This window comes from Hippocampus zosterae, chromosome 9 (assembly GCF_025434085.1).
Source record: "Hippocampus zosterae strain Florida chromosome 9, ASM2543408v3, whole genome shotgun sequence".
Taxonomy (NCBI): domain Eukaryota; kingdom Metazoa; phylum Chordata; class Actinopteri; order Syngnathiformes; family Syngnathidae; genus Hippocampus; species Hippocampus zosterae.
The window spans coordinates 8,743,101-8,762,497 of record NC_067459.1 but is presented as its reverse complement, the minus strand read 5'-3'; the positions used below and the strand labels follow the sequence as shown (position 1 = coordinate 8,762,497).

The 19,397-nt window shown below is 43.3% G+C and overlaps 1 protein-coding gene across 6 annotated transcripts in view; it reads right to left on the bottom strand.

Annotated features, from left to right (window-relative positions):
* Positions 1–19,397, bottom strand: part of rap1gapb (RAP1 GTPase activating protein b) — a 131,770-nt gene that overhangs the window by 9,853 nt on the left and 102,520 nt on the right. For 4 of the 6 annotated variants that reach the window (XM_052075111.1, XM_052075113.1, XM_052075110.1 and 1 more), the window contains 15 exons: positions 19,249–19,332; positions 19,063–19,163; positions 17,509–17,638; positions 10,182–10,337; positions 10,043–10,114; positions 9,879–9,965; positions 8,498–8,641; positions 7,049–7,180; positions 5,172–5,249; positions 4,784–4,893; positions 4,067–4,183; positions 3,834–3,963; positions 3,535–3,616; positions 2,520–2,623; positions 2,384–2,432 (listed from right to left, as the gene is read on the bottom strand). In XM_052075111.1, coding sequence (XP_051931071.1) covers positions 2,424–2,432; positions 2,520–2,623; positions 3,535–3,616; positions 3,834–3,963; positions 4,067–4,183; positions 4,784–4,893; positions 5,172–5,249; positions 7,049–7,180; positions 8,498–8,641; positions 9,879–9,965; positions 10,043–10,114; positions 10,182–10,337; positions 17,509–17,638; positions 19,063–19,163; positions 19,249–19,332 — 1,536 coding nt within the window. In that variant the 3' untranslated portion in view covers positions 2,384–2,423. The remainder of the gene's footprint in view (positions 1–2,383; positions 2,433–2,519; positions 2,624–3,534; positions 3,617–3,833; positions 3,964–4,066; positions 4,184–4,783; positions 4,894–5,171; positions 5,250–7,048; positions 7,181–8,497; positions 8,642–9,878; positions 9,966–10,042; positions 10,115–10,181; positions 10,338–17,508; positions 17,639–19,062; positions 19,164–19,248; positions 19,333–19,397) is intronic. The other 2 variants (XM_052075109.1, XM_052075108.1) reach the window with 2 other exon arrangements.

Here is a 19,397-nt window from a genome sequence, read left to right as displayed (position 1 = left end):
GCCCGCTAAGCACCGCAAATCGGCAATGTAGTGTTGTACCGGCTCGCCCGTGTGTTGCCGTCGTTGGCGAAAGGTAATGCGCCGGACTATCACACTCTGCGGAGCAGCGAAATGTCCAGCCAATAAAGCGACACAATCTGCATAAGTCCATGCGGGTCCGAGAGTACGGAAAATGCGCTGCCCCACGACGCCCAAGCTGTGCACTAGCATAGCCGTTAGCCGTGCGTCGCTTGCCTCGTTTAGTCCGATCGCCGTCAGATATGTTGTAAGAGAGTCATACCAGCGGGGCCACGGGACTGGTTGCTCACCGGGGAGCGCAAGGAACGAGGGGAGTGGAGGGGAGTTGCGTTAAAGTCCATCTTCGTCGCCAAAATGTTGTGTCCGAAAAACGTGAGGACACGACTTGCTTTTTCAACGGTCTTTTATTCCACTGATGTCACAGGTCTCAGTTGTCACCCAACCCACCAATGCTTTGCGACACTGCCGTAACATCGTGTAGCAGTATGGTAAACGGCCATATGCTACAGGTTACACACACACACGCGCGCTGCAGTTTAGAGAAGGGGGAGGGGTTAAAGAAGAGACACACACACAGCAGCACAACTGAGCAGCACACGAACAAGACAGACGAGGAGACGAGAGCTAGTTAGTGGAAAAAAAACAACACGGTGGAAAGTGGAAAGGTGAGAAAATGGATAGGAAACGCAGTGAAATATGGACTCATTTCAATTTAATTGATAGTTCAAAGGCAGCGTGTAGACTGTGCAAGGTTAAAATATCCCAAAGATCAGGCTCCACAAATATCCAGCACAGGCACATCAGAAATGTCCACCCATCAGTACAATTTGAAGAGAAAAGACAAGCAAGGGAACCAGCTATTAATGAAGGTGCTAGTGTGTCTGCAACTGTTGCTGCTGCAATGTCACAACTGCCTAGATGTACAACCCAGAGCTCTATGACCCACTTTATACAAAAAGCTATAAAACCAGCAAAAAAGAACACAATTGACGAGGAACTGGGTAAAATGATTGCAAGGGATTTTCATCCATTTTGTGTTGTCGCAACATCTGTCCCCTCAGAGAGAATCTTCTCCAAAACAGGGCAAATGTTAACAGAGAGGAGGAACAGGATCAACCCCTCAAAGCTGAGGCACTTGGTTTTTCTTCATGCATGCCAATCTTCGCTAAAGACAAGCTAAAACCTTTACCTGAATGCTGCTTTTTTTCTTTGTTTTACAAATTTTAATTTATAATTTGTTGTGTGGTATTCAAAGCTTACTTATGTTGTTTTACTGTAAATAGTTAAAAGCTTATAAATATACACATTCAGAGATTGGAACTTTTTGACGACTTGTTTTGAGATGGGTTTTTGTACTTTGTTTTTATTTTTGTAGCACTCCATGTTGAGTATGTTCAGAAGAATATAAATAAAGCCATATAAATAATAAATATTTGATATAATGTCTATTTTTTTCATTAGTACTTCATTTTACACCTAATATTACGTTATTTTTGGTATTAAATTAATTTAAGCAACAAAAAAACTGAGGAGCCATTTGGGAGCCGAAAGAGCCGGCTCTTTTAAGGGAGTCGATCCAAAAGAGCCGGCTCTCTTAAAGGAGCCGGAATTCCCATCACTATCTGCTGAGCGTCTACTGCCCGAGCGTCTCGAGAGTTCAGGGTAGGTTGTCCCAAATTCCCAATGCGTTGAACAGAGAGAAGTCGTTGGATATAAACTGGTTTTTGTCCCGCCCACGGACGCTCGGCGTCTCTGGGACTGGGTTGCAGTGGGCGAGTACCGGACGCTCAATTTTTCTGCATCAGATTGGATGATCTGTCTGAGCATGTGTTCCAGTTTGATTGACATCAAAATGAGCCAATCTTGTTGGTATAACAGGGTCACAGATAATTTTATTGAAAAGGAACGGAGAGTAGAATTCACGTTTATATAAACGGACACATTTTAAAATGTCGGCCAGAATTGAGCTTCCCCTCCTTGACAGACCAGCATCCGCCACTGGTGGGAACTATTGAACAGCCACACAGCATCTCAGAATAGCGTTGTGACACCTTTGTGTTTTACAGATAAAGCAAAATAAATACTGCGACAAATACTTTCTGCATCACAGTACAAACGAAAGTGGCGCAAGAAAAGGTCCACTGTAATTACCTGTGATGCACATTTTTGCCAATTTTGATCAATATGTTCCAGCTGATCATTGTGATTGACCTGAAATTGATCCCAATTACTAATCACCATCATATAATCGCCCAGCCGTACTCGTACTGGAAATTACAAACGACTACTCAACTAAGGGAGGCACGGGGAAGTAAAATAAAACAGGAAATGAGTCAAGAGAATGAAGAAGAAAGCAGCACCTAACCTGATAATGGACGTGAATGCGGCGAGTCAGTGGTGTGGGGCTAACAGTTCTGTGTGAAAACACAAACAACAGTTAAATGTCAGCAGTAGACATATTAAAAAAAACAACTTATAAAAAGGACTGGTCGTCTTTATACCGAGGACTTATGCTCCAACCTGGAACGGCCGTCTGTCGCTTTTGACTCAGGTCCCTTAGGTCCATCGCTTTGATGTTGGAGTCGAGACAAAGGAGGATGTGAAGCTTATCAAACACACAAAAAAGCCCCCCCTCCAAATGAATACAGTGTGACCTTGAGAGACATGTTTAATTTGTTCTGTGATCTAAACTCTCTCTATTGTCAACACCTCTCAGCTCATCAATACGGTACTATTTGTAGTCGTTCTTTGCAGATAGATAATGAATGTAGGGTCGTTGTCTCAACCCTTTTGTTTTCAGTCTGTTGCTTCAAGGGTTACAGCACTGGAATATAGACACTATTTAGCGTTGGTGGATTGAAAGGCCAGGCAAATACCTTTCCAATCAACAATCACTCCCTTCCTCATTGTCTTCTATACAACAAGAAAAGTCTTCAACAATGGTAAAAGTATTTTAAATGTTCATTTGGTCATTTCATTAGTCATTGACATGCCCCCCATCATTTCTGTCTGTAAAGCTAGTTATTCTCAATCAAAAATATTACATTTTTCAGTGGGACACTAGATTAACAGTAAACATTTCAGTTTTCATATGAGTTGGTTCTAGTCAGACTTTTTAGATCAGATTAATCACAAAAAACGAGGATCTATTATATACATACAGTAAATTGTAATACTATGATGGGAAAACAAAACACAGAAAAACACAAAGAGTCCATGTTCACACAAACAAATACATCACCAAAAAGAACAACAACAAATATTGGATTGGATTGGATGAACTTTATTGTCAAATGTACTGTATGTACAACATACAGCACAGATGAAATTTCGTCCCTCTCAACATAAAACAAGAGTTTTGTATAGATATTTGGTTGAATATCTGTACTATATTCATTCATATGTTACAGTATTGCAATTAGTAAATAAAACAGTTTCATTAACCTTGACACACCAATGATGTCTGCACAGTATATATCATACATAACGGTACCAGTACAGTACATACATACTCACCTATGATGCCCGTATGACTCATACTGAGCGATCCATCGTCCAGAGAGTCTCTCTTGAGCGGCGTCGTGGCCGACTCACTTTCCTACGGGGAGGTGCGAAATGCACTATTATGTATTATTTGTCATGTATGTATAATTTCATGAATTGATCCACATATTATTTTCAACAAATGTAAAAAAATATGAAGGGTATTAATTTCACACGATAATTTTTTTTCTACAAATGATCCATTTGTCCACGCCCTGTTCATCATGCAGATGGACCTAATGTTGGGTCCAGAGGGCATTCACGGCACTCACCGGTCCCATGTTGTAATCATCGTCGGCCTCGTGTTCTTCCACAACGCTGGCGAAGCTGCTGGCATTGGAGGAGGAGCGGGAAAGGTCCTGAGCTTCTGGGATGGATGGTGCCCTGCAACACATGACCAAGCTACACGCCCTACATTACTCGGACCACTCCTATGGATCCCCATTTGGGGCGATTGATTATTCTTAATCAAAGCGTTATGAGAGGCACTAAAATGAAGGGCAACCTGTTCTTGGCAGGGGTAAACTCAGGAGAGCTGTGATTGGACGAGTTGTCTGATTTATTTTCCTGGGAGATGTGGCTGCTGTCGGATGTCCTTTGGGTGCATGGCGACACGTCTCGGCTGCAGAGCGACATTGTCACAAAAGCAATAAATGCCTCACCTCTGTCAATTTGTTGCATACATCCAAAAAGCTTGTTGTCCTTTGACAAATGAATATAAATGTAAAAGTGAAACATCTTAGCATATAGTGGCCTCAGCTGTGCTCATTTGAAAAAAATAAACACCCCACCTAAAATATTGATGCCACCAGATTTAAAAAAAAAAAGAAAGGAGCTGTCAATATTTTGACAATGACAGCCCTCTGTGCCAGCCTGATGTCATCTAATTACATGGCACAGCCTGCACAGAAAACATGGCATCTGATTTGAATCAGATGCCATTGAATCAGATGTCATCTGATCTGAAAACATGGAAGCTGATTTTGTACCAGTTTGCAAAACATTATATAGAAGGCCAATTTATGGGGTTTAACTTGTGAGCACAAATTTAAGATATAGTACTATTGATTCCCAATTGAAATTTGCTGTGAAATTAAACATAAGACAAAGAAAACTATGCATTGTGTATTTCAAACAATTAACCAACTTTGCAACAGGCATACATTATTTATCCTCTGTGAAAAACGATTGATATTATTGCAGCTAACTGAGTCATTGATACCTTCTTTCTTGGACCTCCTGGATGTTCTCAATGCCAATGGCGCTGCTTCGGCGGGAACTGAAGGGACCTGACTTTTTCCTGGTGGGGCTTTTCCCAGGAATGATCAGTGACTGCCACATGGGGAGATAACAGTCAGACAGACTCAATGCATGAGCACAACATGCTAGGCTAGGGTAATAGTTGTTTGAGGGCATCTGATACTATCATCTTTATCAGTCTAAATTGGAGTACAAAATTACCAACGGTGCAATGAAGAAAAAAAAAGAAGCAAATTCAAGGGTAGCCGTCAAAATGCCACATTACACGGGAGATACCTTAGCTGCAGTATCTGAGCACACACAAATGGAGAAAAACCACACTGAACAAGAAGGGAGAAATAAGCATGAACCTCTTCTATTGTTCCTATCCCTATGGCACTGCCTCGCCGGCCGTATTTACCGGGACTTTTCCCTGGGACGAGCAATGACTGAGGCACACAAAGGCAATATGGGGTGGGAGAGAAGAAAACACATGGCAGGTTGAAAAGCAAAAATAAACAACACATTGTAAAATCTCATGCGTACAACACACAAAATCACACACAGATCATGAAACACCGGCAAGATTGTTGCTACTGTTTTTTTTCCCCCACCGGTTGAAGTGGTACTCAAGGATTGCTAACCAATTGTTACACTTGTGTGACAAGTGAAAATGTTCAATAAAAATGGATAACCCATAAATCAGACACTGATGTCGTCTACCACTAACCTATGCTTACACAGAAGTGAAGTGAAAAGTGAAGTCATAATTGTTGTCAATTTTTGCATGAAGCACACCTCAAGGCCATATTGTTCATAATCTGACGAGTCATTAATCTGAAATGAGGACCCCTGAGATTGAGCAACCGGACCCCTGATATTAAGCAACCTTTGGGTAGACACAACACATGTGACCCCAGACACCGAGCTTCATTCTGATTCACACATGCACTACATCGTAAGGCGACATGCACATACGTGTCACATGCAGCAGCAGACACAGGAGGAGGGGAGAAAGGGAGTCTGGGTAATCAAATAGCCCCAACCAGAAAATTCCCATACTGCGATAATTTTAAATCAAAATTTCACAATAAATAACCGAGGATTGAGGACTGAATGGTGGTTTTGATTTGAGTTTTCTGCGATTGCTAAGAAAGAACAGGGATTATTACATGTCAGGGTTCCTTCACCTTTGTGATTTTAAAATTCCGTACTTTTTCGAGATTCTTCTTATTCAGACCCTTCTCTTTAAAACATGAATAAAATGATTTAATCAATAAGATCAACTTAACTTATTTAAACAGCTGTGTTATCTTTGAAAATGGAAGTTTCACACATGGCATCTGTAAAGGTGATTTTACAAAGTATGTAACATAAAATCAATTACTTACACGAATACTATTCAATATCATTGGCAAAATGCATTTGTCCTAATACGAGCCACATCCTTGATACCATGCCGGTCGATGTCATCACCACGTGACGTTAGGAGAGTTGTTTTTTTTTCAGAATGCATTTTTCCTTCTCCATAATACCAGCACATTTATGCACATCACGTGTTTTTTTTTAACCTCTATTATTTGGATTATGAAAAATTATTTATTTGTGGGGAAACAAGACTACTTTAAAGTCCTTCAAAATATATTAACACTGCCATGTTTCATGCACACGGCACGTGTAGACAGATCTTGGAAATTATTTTAACTAAGTGTCATGATTTATCTGTGGAAAAATGAAAACATATACAGTATACCTAGAGTGCACGCGCGCGCACACACGCACACGCACACGCACACACACACACACACACACACACACTCACTCACTGTGGGGCCTTAAGATACCAGTTGAATTGTTGATGAGAGTGCCCAAAACACTCAAAATCTCCAAATTCAAATGGATGGAAATCTTATTAATCCGCCCCAGCCTCCAAAAAAAAAACTTTTTTTTTGTGTTGTTTTTTTGAATAAGAATGTCTGCCACCCATGCAAAGGAGCACGGCCCTATTTTAACTGTTGTTTTTGAGGACTACATTTGCCTTGGAGAGTCAATTTGTTTTTGAAAATAAAACAGTGATCATTTTTGGAACATTTTCCATTTAAACGTTTAATTTCATTCTTTTTCAAACCTGAATCTGCGTAGTTACAAAATCAAATTTAACACTTTTTCCATATTTGTGTGGGAACCCTGACATGTGGATAGATAAAGGTGTAGTGCATCCTGCGCTGAAGCACAGCACGCTACTTACAATGCCGGCTGTTTTGGGGCTCTCGGCAAGATTGTGGGTAAAGCTGCCACTGTGACTAGTGGAGACTGTGTGTGACTTCTTGCTACTGAGGCCCATGGCATCCATTGACTGGCTTCTGCTGCGGATGACCCGCTATACAGAGAGACATGAGGACATACGGTCAACGGATGGTGAACATTAATGGTTGCATCATATGGGCGGTGGGCCTGGGGTACTTTCTATAGGAGTTAAAACGTCTCAACTGTTGAAAACCTCTGAATCCGAAATGAGGTCTACCAAAATTGATCGAAAGTCAAACAAAACTTTGAGATCAAACTACTGCAAATGTCATGGATTATCTGAATGATTGTGTTTTACTTCTTGTCTTGTCTTGCCTTTTTTCTTTTTTTTTCTTCTTTTTTTAAATAACCTCCTCCAGTCCAGAATGCGCCAGTCCCCGAAGCCATTTACTATCATTTTTCAATCTGTTGGCCTCAAATGCTGCCATGATTCTGTTGCCATTACTGACGAAATTGTTGACAGTTGCCGTAGTTTAGGCTGGAAGACTCCATTTTGAAAATGAGAGACGATTTCAGCCTTCACGGACAGCGAGATTTGCTTCCGTTTACCAGATAAGTTATCAGACGATTTGCTCAAGACCGCGCTGTCCCTTAAAAAGTACCAAAATGCCCATCAGTAGTGTTGCTTTGCAATGGAGGGGAATCCCATGATTTTGTCCATAAGCAAGGTCGCAGCGGCAGTTAGCTTCCCATGATTCGGTGTAACAAAGGCCTTTTCACTATTTTGTGGGAAAAATCTGGTCGTTACAATGAAGTTAACGTGTTAAAGGTGTTCGTTGAAAGCAAAATTGGCAAATGCAACATGAATTACGTAAAATTGGGACTTTAAATTTGAAAGTTATTGGGGTGAAAATGTTGCAAACAGGGTACATTGTAAAGAGGTTCGACTGTGTATAGTCAGTACTTGCATGAGACCAGCCCCCAAAACAAGGTGTGAAAAGTACGACTGTATGTCACTAACATGTGGGGAACTGTTCTAAAGTGTGGAAGAAAATGCATGAAAAATGCCTCCATTAAAGTGTTTATCAGGAATACACAATCAGAACTCCCATGGTTGCGGCCTTGCGGCTTGGACGCGCTCTAGTGGCCCAAATGGACAGATGGAGCACGGCCAGTCAGGACAGGCAGTCTCCGGTACATAATGTCAAAAAAAAAAAAAAAGAAAGAAAGAAAAACATCCGTCGGAAGCCAAGCGAAGAAATCAAGAGCCACAGGCCTGGTCCGTTGAGATACAAAAGCCATTTAGTCCGCTCGGCTTTGTCGCCAATGAATACCCAGAATCCCCACGCCGAGAGACAAGGGAGGCAAAAAAGCATCTGCGAACTTCCTCATTCTCACTCATGCAGATGAGGTTGCACCTTATTGGAATAAAAAAAGGATGAGACCGTACCTTGAAGGACTCGAAGAAGCCTCCACCTCCTCCGCTGCCGCCATTCTCAAGTTTGTCTTCGTCCCCGCCAAGGCCCATCATAGACTGGCTGTTGATGTGCAGCTCCTCGTACAAGGTCTCCAAAAGGGCTGAACGGGTGCGCTCCTGAAAACAAGCACCATTTTCACAAATGTACGAAATGGTGGACTATGACCGTTTTTCGCCAGGAATATTTTTTAGCCCCGCAAGGGAAAATCTGTGATAGACAGTGAAAAAAGTTATTTGTTGAATTCATCCATCCATCCATTTTCTGATCCGCGTATCTTCACAAGGGTCGTGGGAGCCTCTCCCAGCTGTCACTGAGCAGTAGGCGGGGTACACCCTGAACTGGTTGCCAGCCAAACACGCGGCACACATAGACGAGCAACCATCCGTGCTCACACTCACACCTAGGGACAATTTAGAGTGTTCAATCAGCCTGCCACGCATGTTTTTGGAATGTGGGAGGAAACTTGAGTACCAGGAGAAAACCCAGGCCGGCACGGGGAGAACATGCAAATTCCACACCGGAAGGCCGGAGCTGGAATCGAACCCTGCACTTCTGTACTGTGAGGGTGATGCGCTAACCAGTCGACCGCCGGGACACCTTCATGTGGTCATGTCTGCTTTTATTTTTTTAGGAATCCCAAATGAATGCATTCAGAGCAGTGCAGATGTACATTTATGGCAAAACAAAAATGTCGTGTATTATTGGATAAGCTTTGATAAATATATGGTACATTTCCTTGTTTGGGTAAGATTCAGCTGGCTGCCACCAAGCTGTACCAATAAAATGGACATGTAGTGCTTTACAATAATTAGTTTGATCTGATTTCATTCGTACGTGATGAAAAGCAAAGCGCAAAGAGCCTCTGTTGCCAAAATGGACGCAAGCATTGACATAAATAATTGACGTTTCGGGGAAACTTACTTTTTTCCATACTAAACATTCTATAATTTTATTCCTCATCTCTCCAAAATGTTCACTTTTCAGGAAACAAAAAATATGACATTTGTTTCGCGAGTAACTTTACATTGTGAAATTGAGTGAGCCATTTTTAACACTTAGGTATGGTCAATAATCTGTTAAAAAATACAAACCCACATGGCAATAGAACAATAGCACAGGATTGTGAAAAAATACAACATTGACCAAATTGATGCACTCTAAATTCGGACTTGTCTGTATGGTAGGCCGAGACTGCAAAACAATTTATTTTAAATTACTGTGCACTCATTGGTTGTTTCTTTTTTAGGACATTCCAACTGCTTGAAATAGCTTTTTTTTTACTCCCAGACAGCTCTGTGCTTTCCATTTTGATTACACCTCGAACTAGTTTTAATGCCACAGCCTTGGCCTCACCTCCAGCTTGGCAAACTTCTCCGCCTTGTAGCAAGCATACTCGGCATTAATGAGCTTTGTGAAGAGGAACTCGCGCAACTCCGGGCTCTGAAAAGGGAAAAAGAAGAAATGAAAAGCTACATGATGAGTTCAGATTTTTCTGCTCACGTGATGCCATTACTGACCTTTCTAAAGATAGCCGGGTCAGGTAGGGCCGGCATGAAGAAGGGCACGTCATTCCTCGCAGTCACCGACACCTGATGGGAAGGCAGGCGATGTATATCGAGAGGTCGAACCTCGAACATCAGCACGGGAGAAACTAACCTTGTATGTGACGTTGTCCGTACACGCGTCCTCCACCTGGACCACCACATAGGCATGGAGGAAGTTGGACTGGATCATGTCGGGAACGAAGGGTGTGTTCTCTTCCTGGAACACGATGGCGACAATGTCGTTGCCTATGTGCCTCTTCCTCTGCAGCTGGGGATGACACACAATCACGAAGAGGGTATTACAACATATCATATATTGGGAATGATGTACGGTTGTGCTCATAGGTTTCCATATGTTGGCAGAATTTGTAAAATATGGACAATTTTTTCCAGTGAACGAGTCTCAATTGATTTGTGCACATTCGGTCCTTACTCATAAAATCTCACTTTCTTTCTTTCTTTTTCAGCCAAACATTGTGGAGCATCTATTTAATGAGGTCAACACATCAAGACCCAAAGTTGGGCCAACACCGGTGGGAAGTATGACAAACAATTGTCGATAAAATGCCAGGAGTTTCCAAAGTCACAGTACCGCTTTTCTTGAGTGTTGAAGACTCAACAGTGCTCGTAAATTGACTTAAAACCAGGTTGTGGTGTTTGCAGGCTGTTGGATGACCTAAATGTTACTGTTAATTATTAATGAGTATGTACTGATCCTCTTACAAGTTAGTTGTTTTGCACTGATGCAATGAAGTGTTTTGTCTGACACGATTTACAATTGGTTATTCTTGACTGAGGGGTGCTTTAATAAATCCATACATTCATATTCTGAACCGCTTTATCCTCACAAGGGTCGCGGTGGTGGGCAGCCAATTACGGGGCACACAGAGACAAACAATCAACCGTGCTGACAACCACACCTAGAGACAATTTAGAATGTTCAATCAGCCTGCCATGCATGTTTTTGGAATGTGGGAGGAAACCGGAGTACACGGAGAGAACATGCAAACTCCACACAGGAAGGTCGGAGCCGGGATTGAACCCACAACCTCTGCACTGTGAGGTTGACGTGCTAACCAATGTCTTTAGATTACACTTGTGGACGGGTTAATATACCCAACCATTTCAATAGATTATTAGTTGATCTGACCAAATATGTGGGTCAATTACTATAATGCCATTTGTATCATATTTGATACATGCATTTTCATTATGTAATTCATTTTTTATTACATTAAATCATCTGGATCAAATTTGATACTGCAGGTTTAAAATGTGATTTTTTTTCCAAATTGTCATTATCAGATGTAATTTACATAATGCTTATAAATGAAATACAACAAATATCTAAAAACAACATGATATGGCAAAAATATTTTTGTGGATATTGTTATAATGGCTAATGAACATCTCAGTTCCCGAAAATCTGATTTTTCTGGCTATTCCTTGATGGGTCAGGCATTAAAGGATTAAGTCACCTGTTAGGTTACAAGCGACTGGGGTTTTGGGATTAGTGGGTTCTTTTTGACCTAACTGTTTTTAGTCAATAGAAATTATAGGTAGCTAGCTAGATAGATATTATTCTAGCTAGAATGATGGATTATTTTGTTATCAGTCATCTTTACAAAAAGAAAAATCAACTGTTTCACAAATTCTGCCAGGGTACAGCAAAGGAGTGTAATTTTTAAGCACAGATGTAGATCTTGCTAGAATCCACGTGCAAAAACTTTTGTTCTCCAGGTCATCGTTTAATTTGACAAATAAACCAATGGGCCAGGTCATTTGTAATTTACCGATAGGTTAACAAAAAGTCATTTGTAAATGACGTGAGAAAATGTTACAACGTTTCTGTAAGATATGTAAGTAACACATGTAAGTATGTAAAGTAACATAACATGCTTTGCACACCCACCCTTGGTGTACAACATTAAATTCTTGTTGAATTTGGCTCAAAATGAAGAGAACATTTTCCTTGAAAGCAGCGTTAGAGGCTAAAAGGAGAAAGAAACACAGGAGGCTTCATCAGCAATGACATGATTGGTTGTCATCTTTCATATGTCCATGAACACGCAATGCAGCCATGTGAATAACACGCTTCTCATTTTCTCCACACAGATGGGAGTGCTTTCGCTTGGAAAGCCTGCGAGCTCAGAATTGGACAAAGGCATGCTCCGCATCCTCTCAAAGTGATCAAATCGGAACGGCGTGGACCCCCACCAAGGCCAAAAGATTTTAATCAATGCCACTGAATACGCCTGTATACCGTCATTAACATTCGCTATTCCATTACTGCATTATTCACTGAGACATAAAACAGGAGTTTGCTTTTCTCAAAAGAATCACTTTTTGTCATATTTTTTAAAACTGACAGGAGGCTCTGACATGAGTAAAATGATCTGGAAAAGAAATCATCCCACTCTAGACAAACAACCAATCAGATATAGAAGACATGACTGATGAGGCGTCAATCATTTCTCAAGCCCTCACGGTGCTGTTCCTCTCGCCCGGGCTCGTCTGCTACGCTATGATATCCAACAAGGCTTGGGGTTTTAGGCAGTGTCACAAGGAACCATGCTCTCCTCCTCTTGGGAACTCAAATTAACAAAGGACAATTCCACCAGACATTTTGCCTCATTCACGAATAAATGGAGAGAAATGTTCGCAACCGGAGCACAATTTGAGACAATAAGCCAAATTGCCGTCGGATTCATGGCGCACCATTAGTCAAGGATCTTGTTGAATCTTGCGAGCAGTATCAACACCACAAAGTCAAAGGGAAACACAGAAACTCACACTCATTATCGGTACATTGATAGAAACAGGCCGAAGAAGATCCTCTGCGGTTTCATTAACACTTGACGGTTGAGCAGGCACTTGAGTTGGAATTTGTATATGTCAATTTTCCATAATGTCTTTTTAAAATAATATAAATGAAAAAAATACATGTATATATAGCAAAGATCCTGTGGGAGGATTTAAAATATTATATATATAAAAATCCTCATCTCACCCCTCGGGTGGTGTCCGTCCCTCATTCAGCTCGGGTCCTCTACCAGAGGCCAGGAAGCTTGAGGGTTCTGCGCAGTATCCTTGCTGTTCCCAGCACTGCACATTTCTGGACTGAGATGTCCGATGTTGTTCCCGGGATCTGTTGCAACCACTCATCTAGTTTGGGAGTCACTGCCCCGAGTGCTCCGACCACCACACGCACGACTGTCACCTTTACCTTCCAGGCTCTCTCCAGCTCCTCTCTGAGCCCTTGGTATTTCTCGAGTTTCTCTTGTTCCTTCTTTCTGATGTTTCCATCACTTGGGACCGCTACATCCACTACAACGGCTTTCCTCTGCCCTTTATCTATGATCACGATATCTGGTTGGTTCGCCATTACCATCTTGTCAGTCTGGATCTGGAAGTCCCACAGGTCCTTCACTCTGTTATTCTCCACCACCTTCGGAGGTGTTTCCCATTTTGACCTTGGGGTTTCCAGTCCATACTCCGCACAGATGTTTCGGTAGACTATGCCAGCCACCTGGTTATGGCGTTCCATGTAGGCTTTCCCTGCCAGCATCTTACACCCTGCAGTTATGTGTTGGATCGTCTCAGGTGCCTCTTTGCACAACCTACACCTTGGGTCTTGTCTGGTGTGGTATATCTGGGCCTCGATGGCTCTGGTGCTCAAGGCCTGCTCCTGAGGAGCCAGGATGAGTGCCTCTGTGCTGTCCTTCAGGCCAGCCCTCTCGAGCCACTGATTCTTGAGATCAGCCACTTCAGTTATGGTCCGGTGGTACATCCCGTGTAGGGGCTTGTCCTCCCATTATGGTCCCTCTTCCAGCGCCTCATCTTCTGTTCTCCATTGTCTGAGACATTCTCTGAGTACGTCATCCGTTGGAGCCTTCTCCTTGATGTATTCATGGAGCTTGGATGTTTCATCCTGGACAGTGGCTCTCACACTCACTAGTCTCCGGCCTCCTTCCTTTCGGCTTGCGTACAGTCTCAGGGTGCTGGATTTGGGATGGAACCCTCCATGCATGGTTAGGAGCTTTCGGGTCTTAACGTCCGTGGTCTGAGTCTCTTCCTTTGGCCACCTTATTATTCCTGCAGCGTATCTGATCACTGGCAGGGCATAGCTGTTTATTGCCCGGGTCTTATTCTTGCCATTGAGCTGGCTTCTTAGGACTTGCCTCACTTGCTGGAGGTATTTGGCCGTAGCCGCTTTCCTTGTTGCCAGTTTGAGGTTGCCATTGACTTGTGGTATACCAAGGTACTTGTAGCTGTCCTCAATGTCTGCTATTGTTCCTTCAGGGAGTGAGACCCCTTCAGTGCGGACTACCTTTCCTCTCTTAGTCACCATCCGACTACATTTCTCAAGCCCGAATGACATCCCGATGTCGCTGCTGTAGATCCTGGTTGTGTGGATCAGGGAATCTATGTCCCTTTCGCTCTTAGCATACAGCTTTATGTCATTCATGTAGAGGAGGTGACTGATCGTAGCTCCATTTCTGAGGCGGTATCCATAGCCTGCTTTGGAGATTACTTGGCTTAGGGGGTTCAGTCCTATGCAGAACAGCAGTGGGGAGCGTACATCACCTTGGTATATGCCACATTTGATGGACACTTGGGTAAGTGGCTTGCCATTGGCTTCACGTGTGGTTTTCCACATCCTCATTGAGTTTGTAACGAAGGCTCTTAAGGTCCTGTTCACCTTATACAACTCCAAGCATTCAGTGATCCATGTATGTGGCATCGAGTCATAGGCTTTCTTGTAATCAATCCAGGACCTGCAGTCTTGTGCGACTGTTCTGTCAACCAGGAGCTGATGTCTGGCTCCTCTGGTATCTCTTTGGTTAGCCATCCTGGGTGAGTCCCTTCCCTCAGCAGCTGATTCATTTGTGCTGCTAGGCGCTCATGGAGTGCTGTGAGTTTCTTTGGCCAGTAGGTGTGGACCATGTCCGGGCCTGGTGCTGTCCAGTTTTTCGTATCTGAGACTCTTTCCTGTATGTCTGCCACTGTTATGGTAACTGGGTTTTGTTCAGGGAGGTGGCTATGCTCCTCTCTCAGGGTCACCACCCATTGTGCACTGCTGTTATGTGCAACCTCCTTCTCCCATATGCCTTTCCAGTACCTTTCAGTTTCCAGTCTTGGTGGGTCAGCTTTGTTGTTAGGACCATGCCACTGAGCGTACACTTTCGCAGGTTGTGTTGCGAACAGCCTGTTTATTCGTCTAGCCTCATTCTATTTCGTGTACCGCTTTAGGCGGCTGGACAAGGCTTGGAGCCTTTGTTTGGCAGTTTCAAGTGCTTCAGGTATAGTCATCTGGATGTACCTCTCGGGTATCGGCCTTTTCATCAGGCCGATAGGTGTGTTCATTTAGCCAGTAGGTGTGGACCATGTCCGGGCCTGGATTTTCGTATCTGAGACTCTGTCATCACACCTCTCTGGGCTTCTGAAGCGTATATCATCTCAATGGTTTCCGTGATCGTTACGGTAGGGATCGCCCTCAGCATTCACACTTTCCATGAGACTTTCAGGTGGTACTTCACACAGCCGTTGTAATCAGTTTCTAGGTTGCCCAGCTTTCATTCTCGCCATGATCTTAGCTTTCAGGTCAGTTGCTGCCTCGCTCAGCATTTCATTCATTGGGGCTGGCCTCCCAATCTCATCATCTGCATTCATTGGGGCTTGCCTCCCAATCTCTGGTATGACCTCCTCCTCTGATCTGGCAGCCTGGAGCCCTTCACCATGGAACCTGCGTTGTAACTCATCAATCTCAAGTTGTGACAGCAGTTGCCGTTTGTGGATGTTGGAACACTGAGTACTAGTTGTTTCGTTGTCAACCGTGACTGTGGGTTCCGAATTAACCATTTAGCCCACATTCTCTGCATGTAACCCCTCTGACTAGGGTTGCTTGAGTAGTAACATTCGAACAGAGCCATGTTATCGCATCTCGCCCATCTCCGCTTTGTTCCAGTAGCCCATTTTTCATCAAGGTGCTCTGGGTCCCCAGCACCTGACGCAGACCTTGTTTGGCCGGGCAACGTCCGGCATGTGGGATCTTGCCCAAGGACTCACACTGGATGGTGTTATGTGCTCATTTTTTGCCCCAAGCGGGATTCGAATCACCGTCTCCCGTAACCGATGCCTTACCAACTGAGCTATCCAGCCACTTTAATTTAAACAGCAGCAACTCCCCGTCAGGGAATCAAACCCTGGTCTTCCGCGTGACAGGCGATACTGTCCACTATACTAACGAGGACTGGAGTCATATATATATATATATATATATATATATATATATATATATATATATATATATATATATATATATATATTCATTCATTCATCTTCTGAACCACTTGATCCTCACTAGGGTCGCGGTGGGTGCTGGAGCATATACCAGCTGTCTTCGGGCAGTAGGCGGGGGACACCATGAATTAGTTGCCAGCCAATCACAGGGCACACAGAGACAAACAACCATCCACGCTCACACTCACACCTCGCGATAATTTAGAGTGTTCAATCAGCCTGCCACGCATGTTTTTGGAATGTGAGAGGAAACCGGAGCACCCGGAGAAAACTCACGCAGGCCCGGGGAGAACATGCAAACTCCACACAGGGAGGCCGGAGCTGGAATCGAACCCATACCTCTGCACCCTACCGTGTCGTCTCTCTCTCTCTATATATATATACTTGCTGGTTCGCCGCCCTCCGGGCGGCTCATCAGCTAGTTCCTGCGGAAGGCTGGTAAGGTGGGCCTTCGGCGCACAAAAGTGTTGTTGCTTGGTTCAATTTTTTGTTCATCTTCATTGGTTATCGCGAAAATAAAGAGATGTTTAGCTCTACTAAATAACTAACAATTTCGTTGCAATGCTTGTGGGTAGACAACATTTTTTCGCTAAGATGACCGAGCGATCCTAGTGAGCCACTGCCTGAGCGGCGCAGTGGCGGCGCGCAGCGGCGTGGTGACTTAGGTACGTTTTGAAAAGGGACAGACGGAAGGACAGACCGCGTGCGGGACGACACGCAATATATATATATACTGTATATATATATATATATAGGCACACACACACCAGTATACAGTGTCTAAAATGGCATGTGAGAACCTAAGAAGCACCTTAGGGAAGGTAATAGGATGATGGCTTCACATTTTGCCCCTTTTGTTCCTCACTCAAGAATCAGGCCAAGTGAGTTGTCCCTCCATTTCATATCATATTGGAGGGTTACCATGGCAACAAACTAATAAGGCACACCAGGGAGTCTCGTGGCACTAACGCAACATCTTGCAGGGAGAACACCAGCATTGGTGCAGTGACAGAACCTCTGTTGCAATTCTCAAGCTAACACGCGTCATATATATCATATATCATGAGTCCTTTAACGGTGAGTTAGTTAGTTAGTTGAGACCATTAGCCTGCAAGCATTAATTAGCTTCATCATACCTGTTGGGAGTCTCCCTCGGTGTAAGGCAGCTTGGTGGAGACATGGAACATGATCTCCTTCCCATGGAAATTGGTGTAGACTGATTCAGTCCCCGTTTGACCGTGTGTGACATCGAGGCCTCCTCGAAACCTGTCGCATCACAACAGCAGATGTAAAGACGGGCAAGACGGCTGAGATGAGGAATTTTTCCAGAGTTTAACTTTCGACTGTGTTAAAGTTTGAAGCAAGTCCCAAGTTTCCCCAAGAGTCGCAAAACTCAGGCAAGTCTAGTCAAGTCACTATTGGGTTAAGCAAGTCACAAGTCAAGTCGTACAACCTTGCTCAGTCATGACGTAGACGGTGGTGCCTTGAGATTTGTTCCATGACCACACTCTTAACTCACAACAGTATCAAATCATCTTGTTCACTTGGAACTCAATAAAAATGCCATGATTTTCAGCCTACCTCATAGACCAAAATAAATATGTCTTATCCTTAAGAAACATTCATTCATTCATTAATTTTCTGAACCACCTGATCCTCACTAGGGTCGTGGGGGGTGCTGGAGCCTATCCCAGCTGTCTTTGGGCAGTAGGCTGGGGACACCCTGAACCGGTTGCCAACCGATCGCAAGGCACCTTAAGAAACAGCACTGTATAATACAAAATTATAAGACAAAATTGTCAACCTGTGGAATCTTCCACACAGCAATTCTGGTGCATGCTGCAAGACAAATCCCCCCAATTATGCTCTAATAGGAGTTCATTCATAGGGGATGCATAATCAATAAGTAAGGTAATAATGGACAGTAAGTAATGGTAAGCCATGGCCAGACATGAGGTAGTGTGCTTTATATGGAGCAACAAGAAGAGCGTGCCCCTTTGTCAATGTAGTAAATGCCCAATGTGTGTGTGTGTGGCGTTAATTCCCATATTTTGCAGGTTATATGGTCATATCAAGAAACAGCGAGTGCAAGATTATCACCACATTTGAAGAAAACGTACAAAAAACAGCATGACAGGCAGCTCCAAATGTGTTATTTCTTGCTATCCAGCAGTCTTGAGAGCAGCATTCGGGCACGTAGCTTAACATTTTAGATAACGGGCTCGTAAATATTAGCAGGCAAAGCAAAGCCATCACTGATTAGCGGGGGAGGACACATTATTTAAGGGTTATAAGCGTGACTCATCATCATTGATTCCTGACCACGGGGCTTGTGAATGGCATGCATAATAAATCAACTTCCTACACCAACAGGTGACTTAACAAAAGACCATTAAAAACCAGTAGGGCTCTGACAGAGAAATAATTGCTTTAAGATTGCGGGAGATCAGTTGAGAATTGTAATTTGCTGCTTGCTGACCAAGAATGAGAGCTGGATTGACACTGCCCATTTCCGCCATCTTGTCTGTGGTGTCGCATTAAAACCAATCAGGTTGTTGCACGAATGTAAGGTAAATGACCCTTTCGAGTTCGAGGGTCAAGCATAAGCACCGTCAATGAAAAGTGCGTATTGGAAAACCATGCCACTCTAAGCTACACCAAAACTGAATTTACAGTTAGAACTAGCTCACCCTTTGAAGTCATGCAGCTCAATATTCTGGCCCAGGAAGTCCAAGAACTCGACGAAAGCTGGACTTTCTTCCATGTTACCAAAGACTTCCTCTTCTGTAGTCTGCAAGAATAAACACAAGATGAAAACGTCTGTAAAAAGCATCGACGTTTCTTCAAAAATAAATATTTTCAGGAGTAGCACTCGCCTGACCAAACTTTTGATAAATGACTCCGAACTTGAAATTGTTGTTAATCACATGCTCATCAAAGGTGACAATGAGGCGTGACGCCTGTGGACCACATGATAGAGACAGTCAAAAAAAAAAGACATTTAAAAGCAATCAAATTAAAAGGA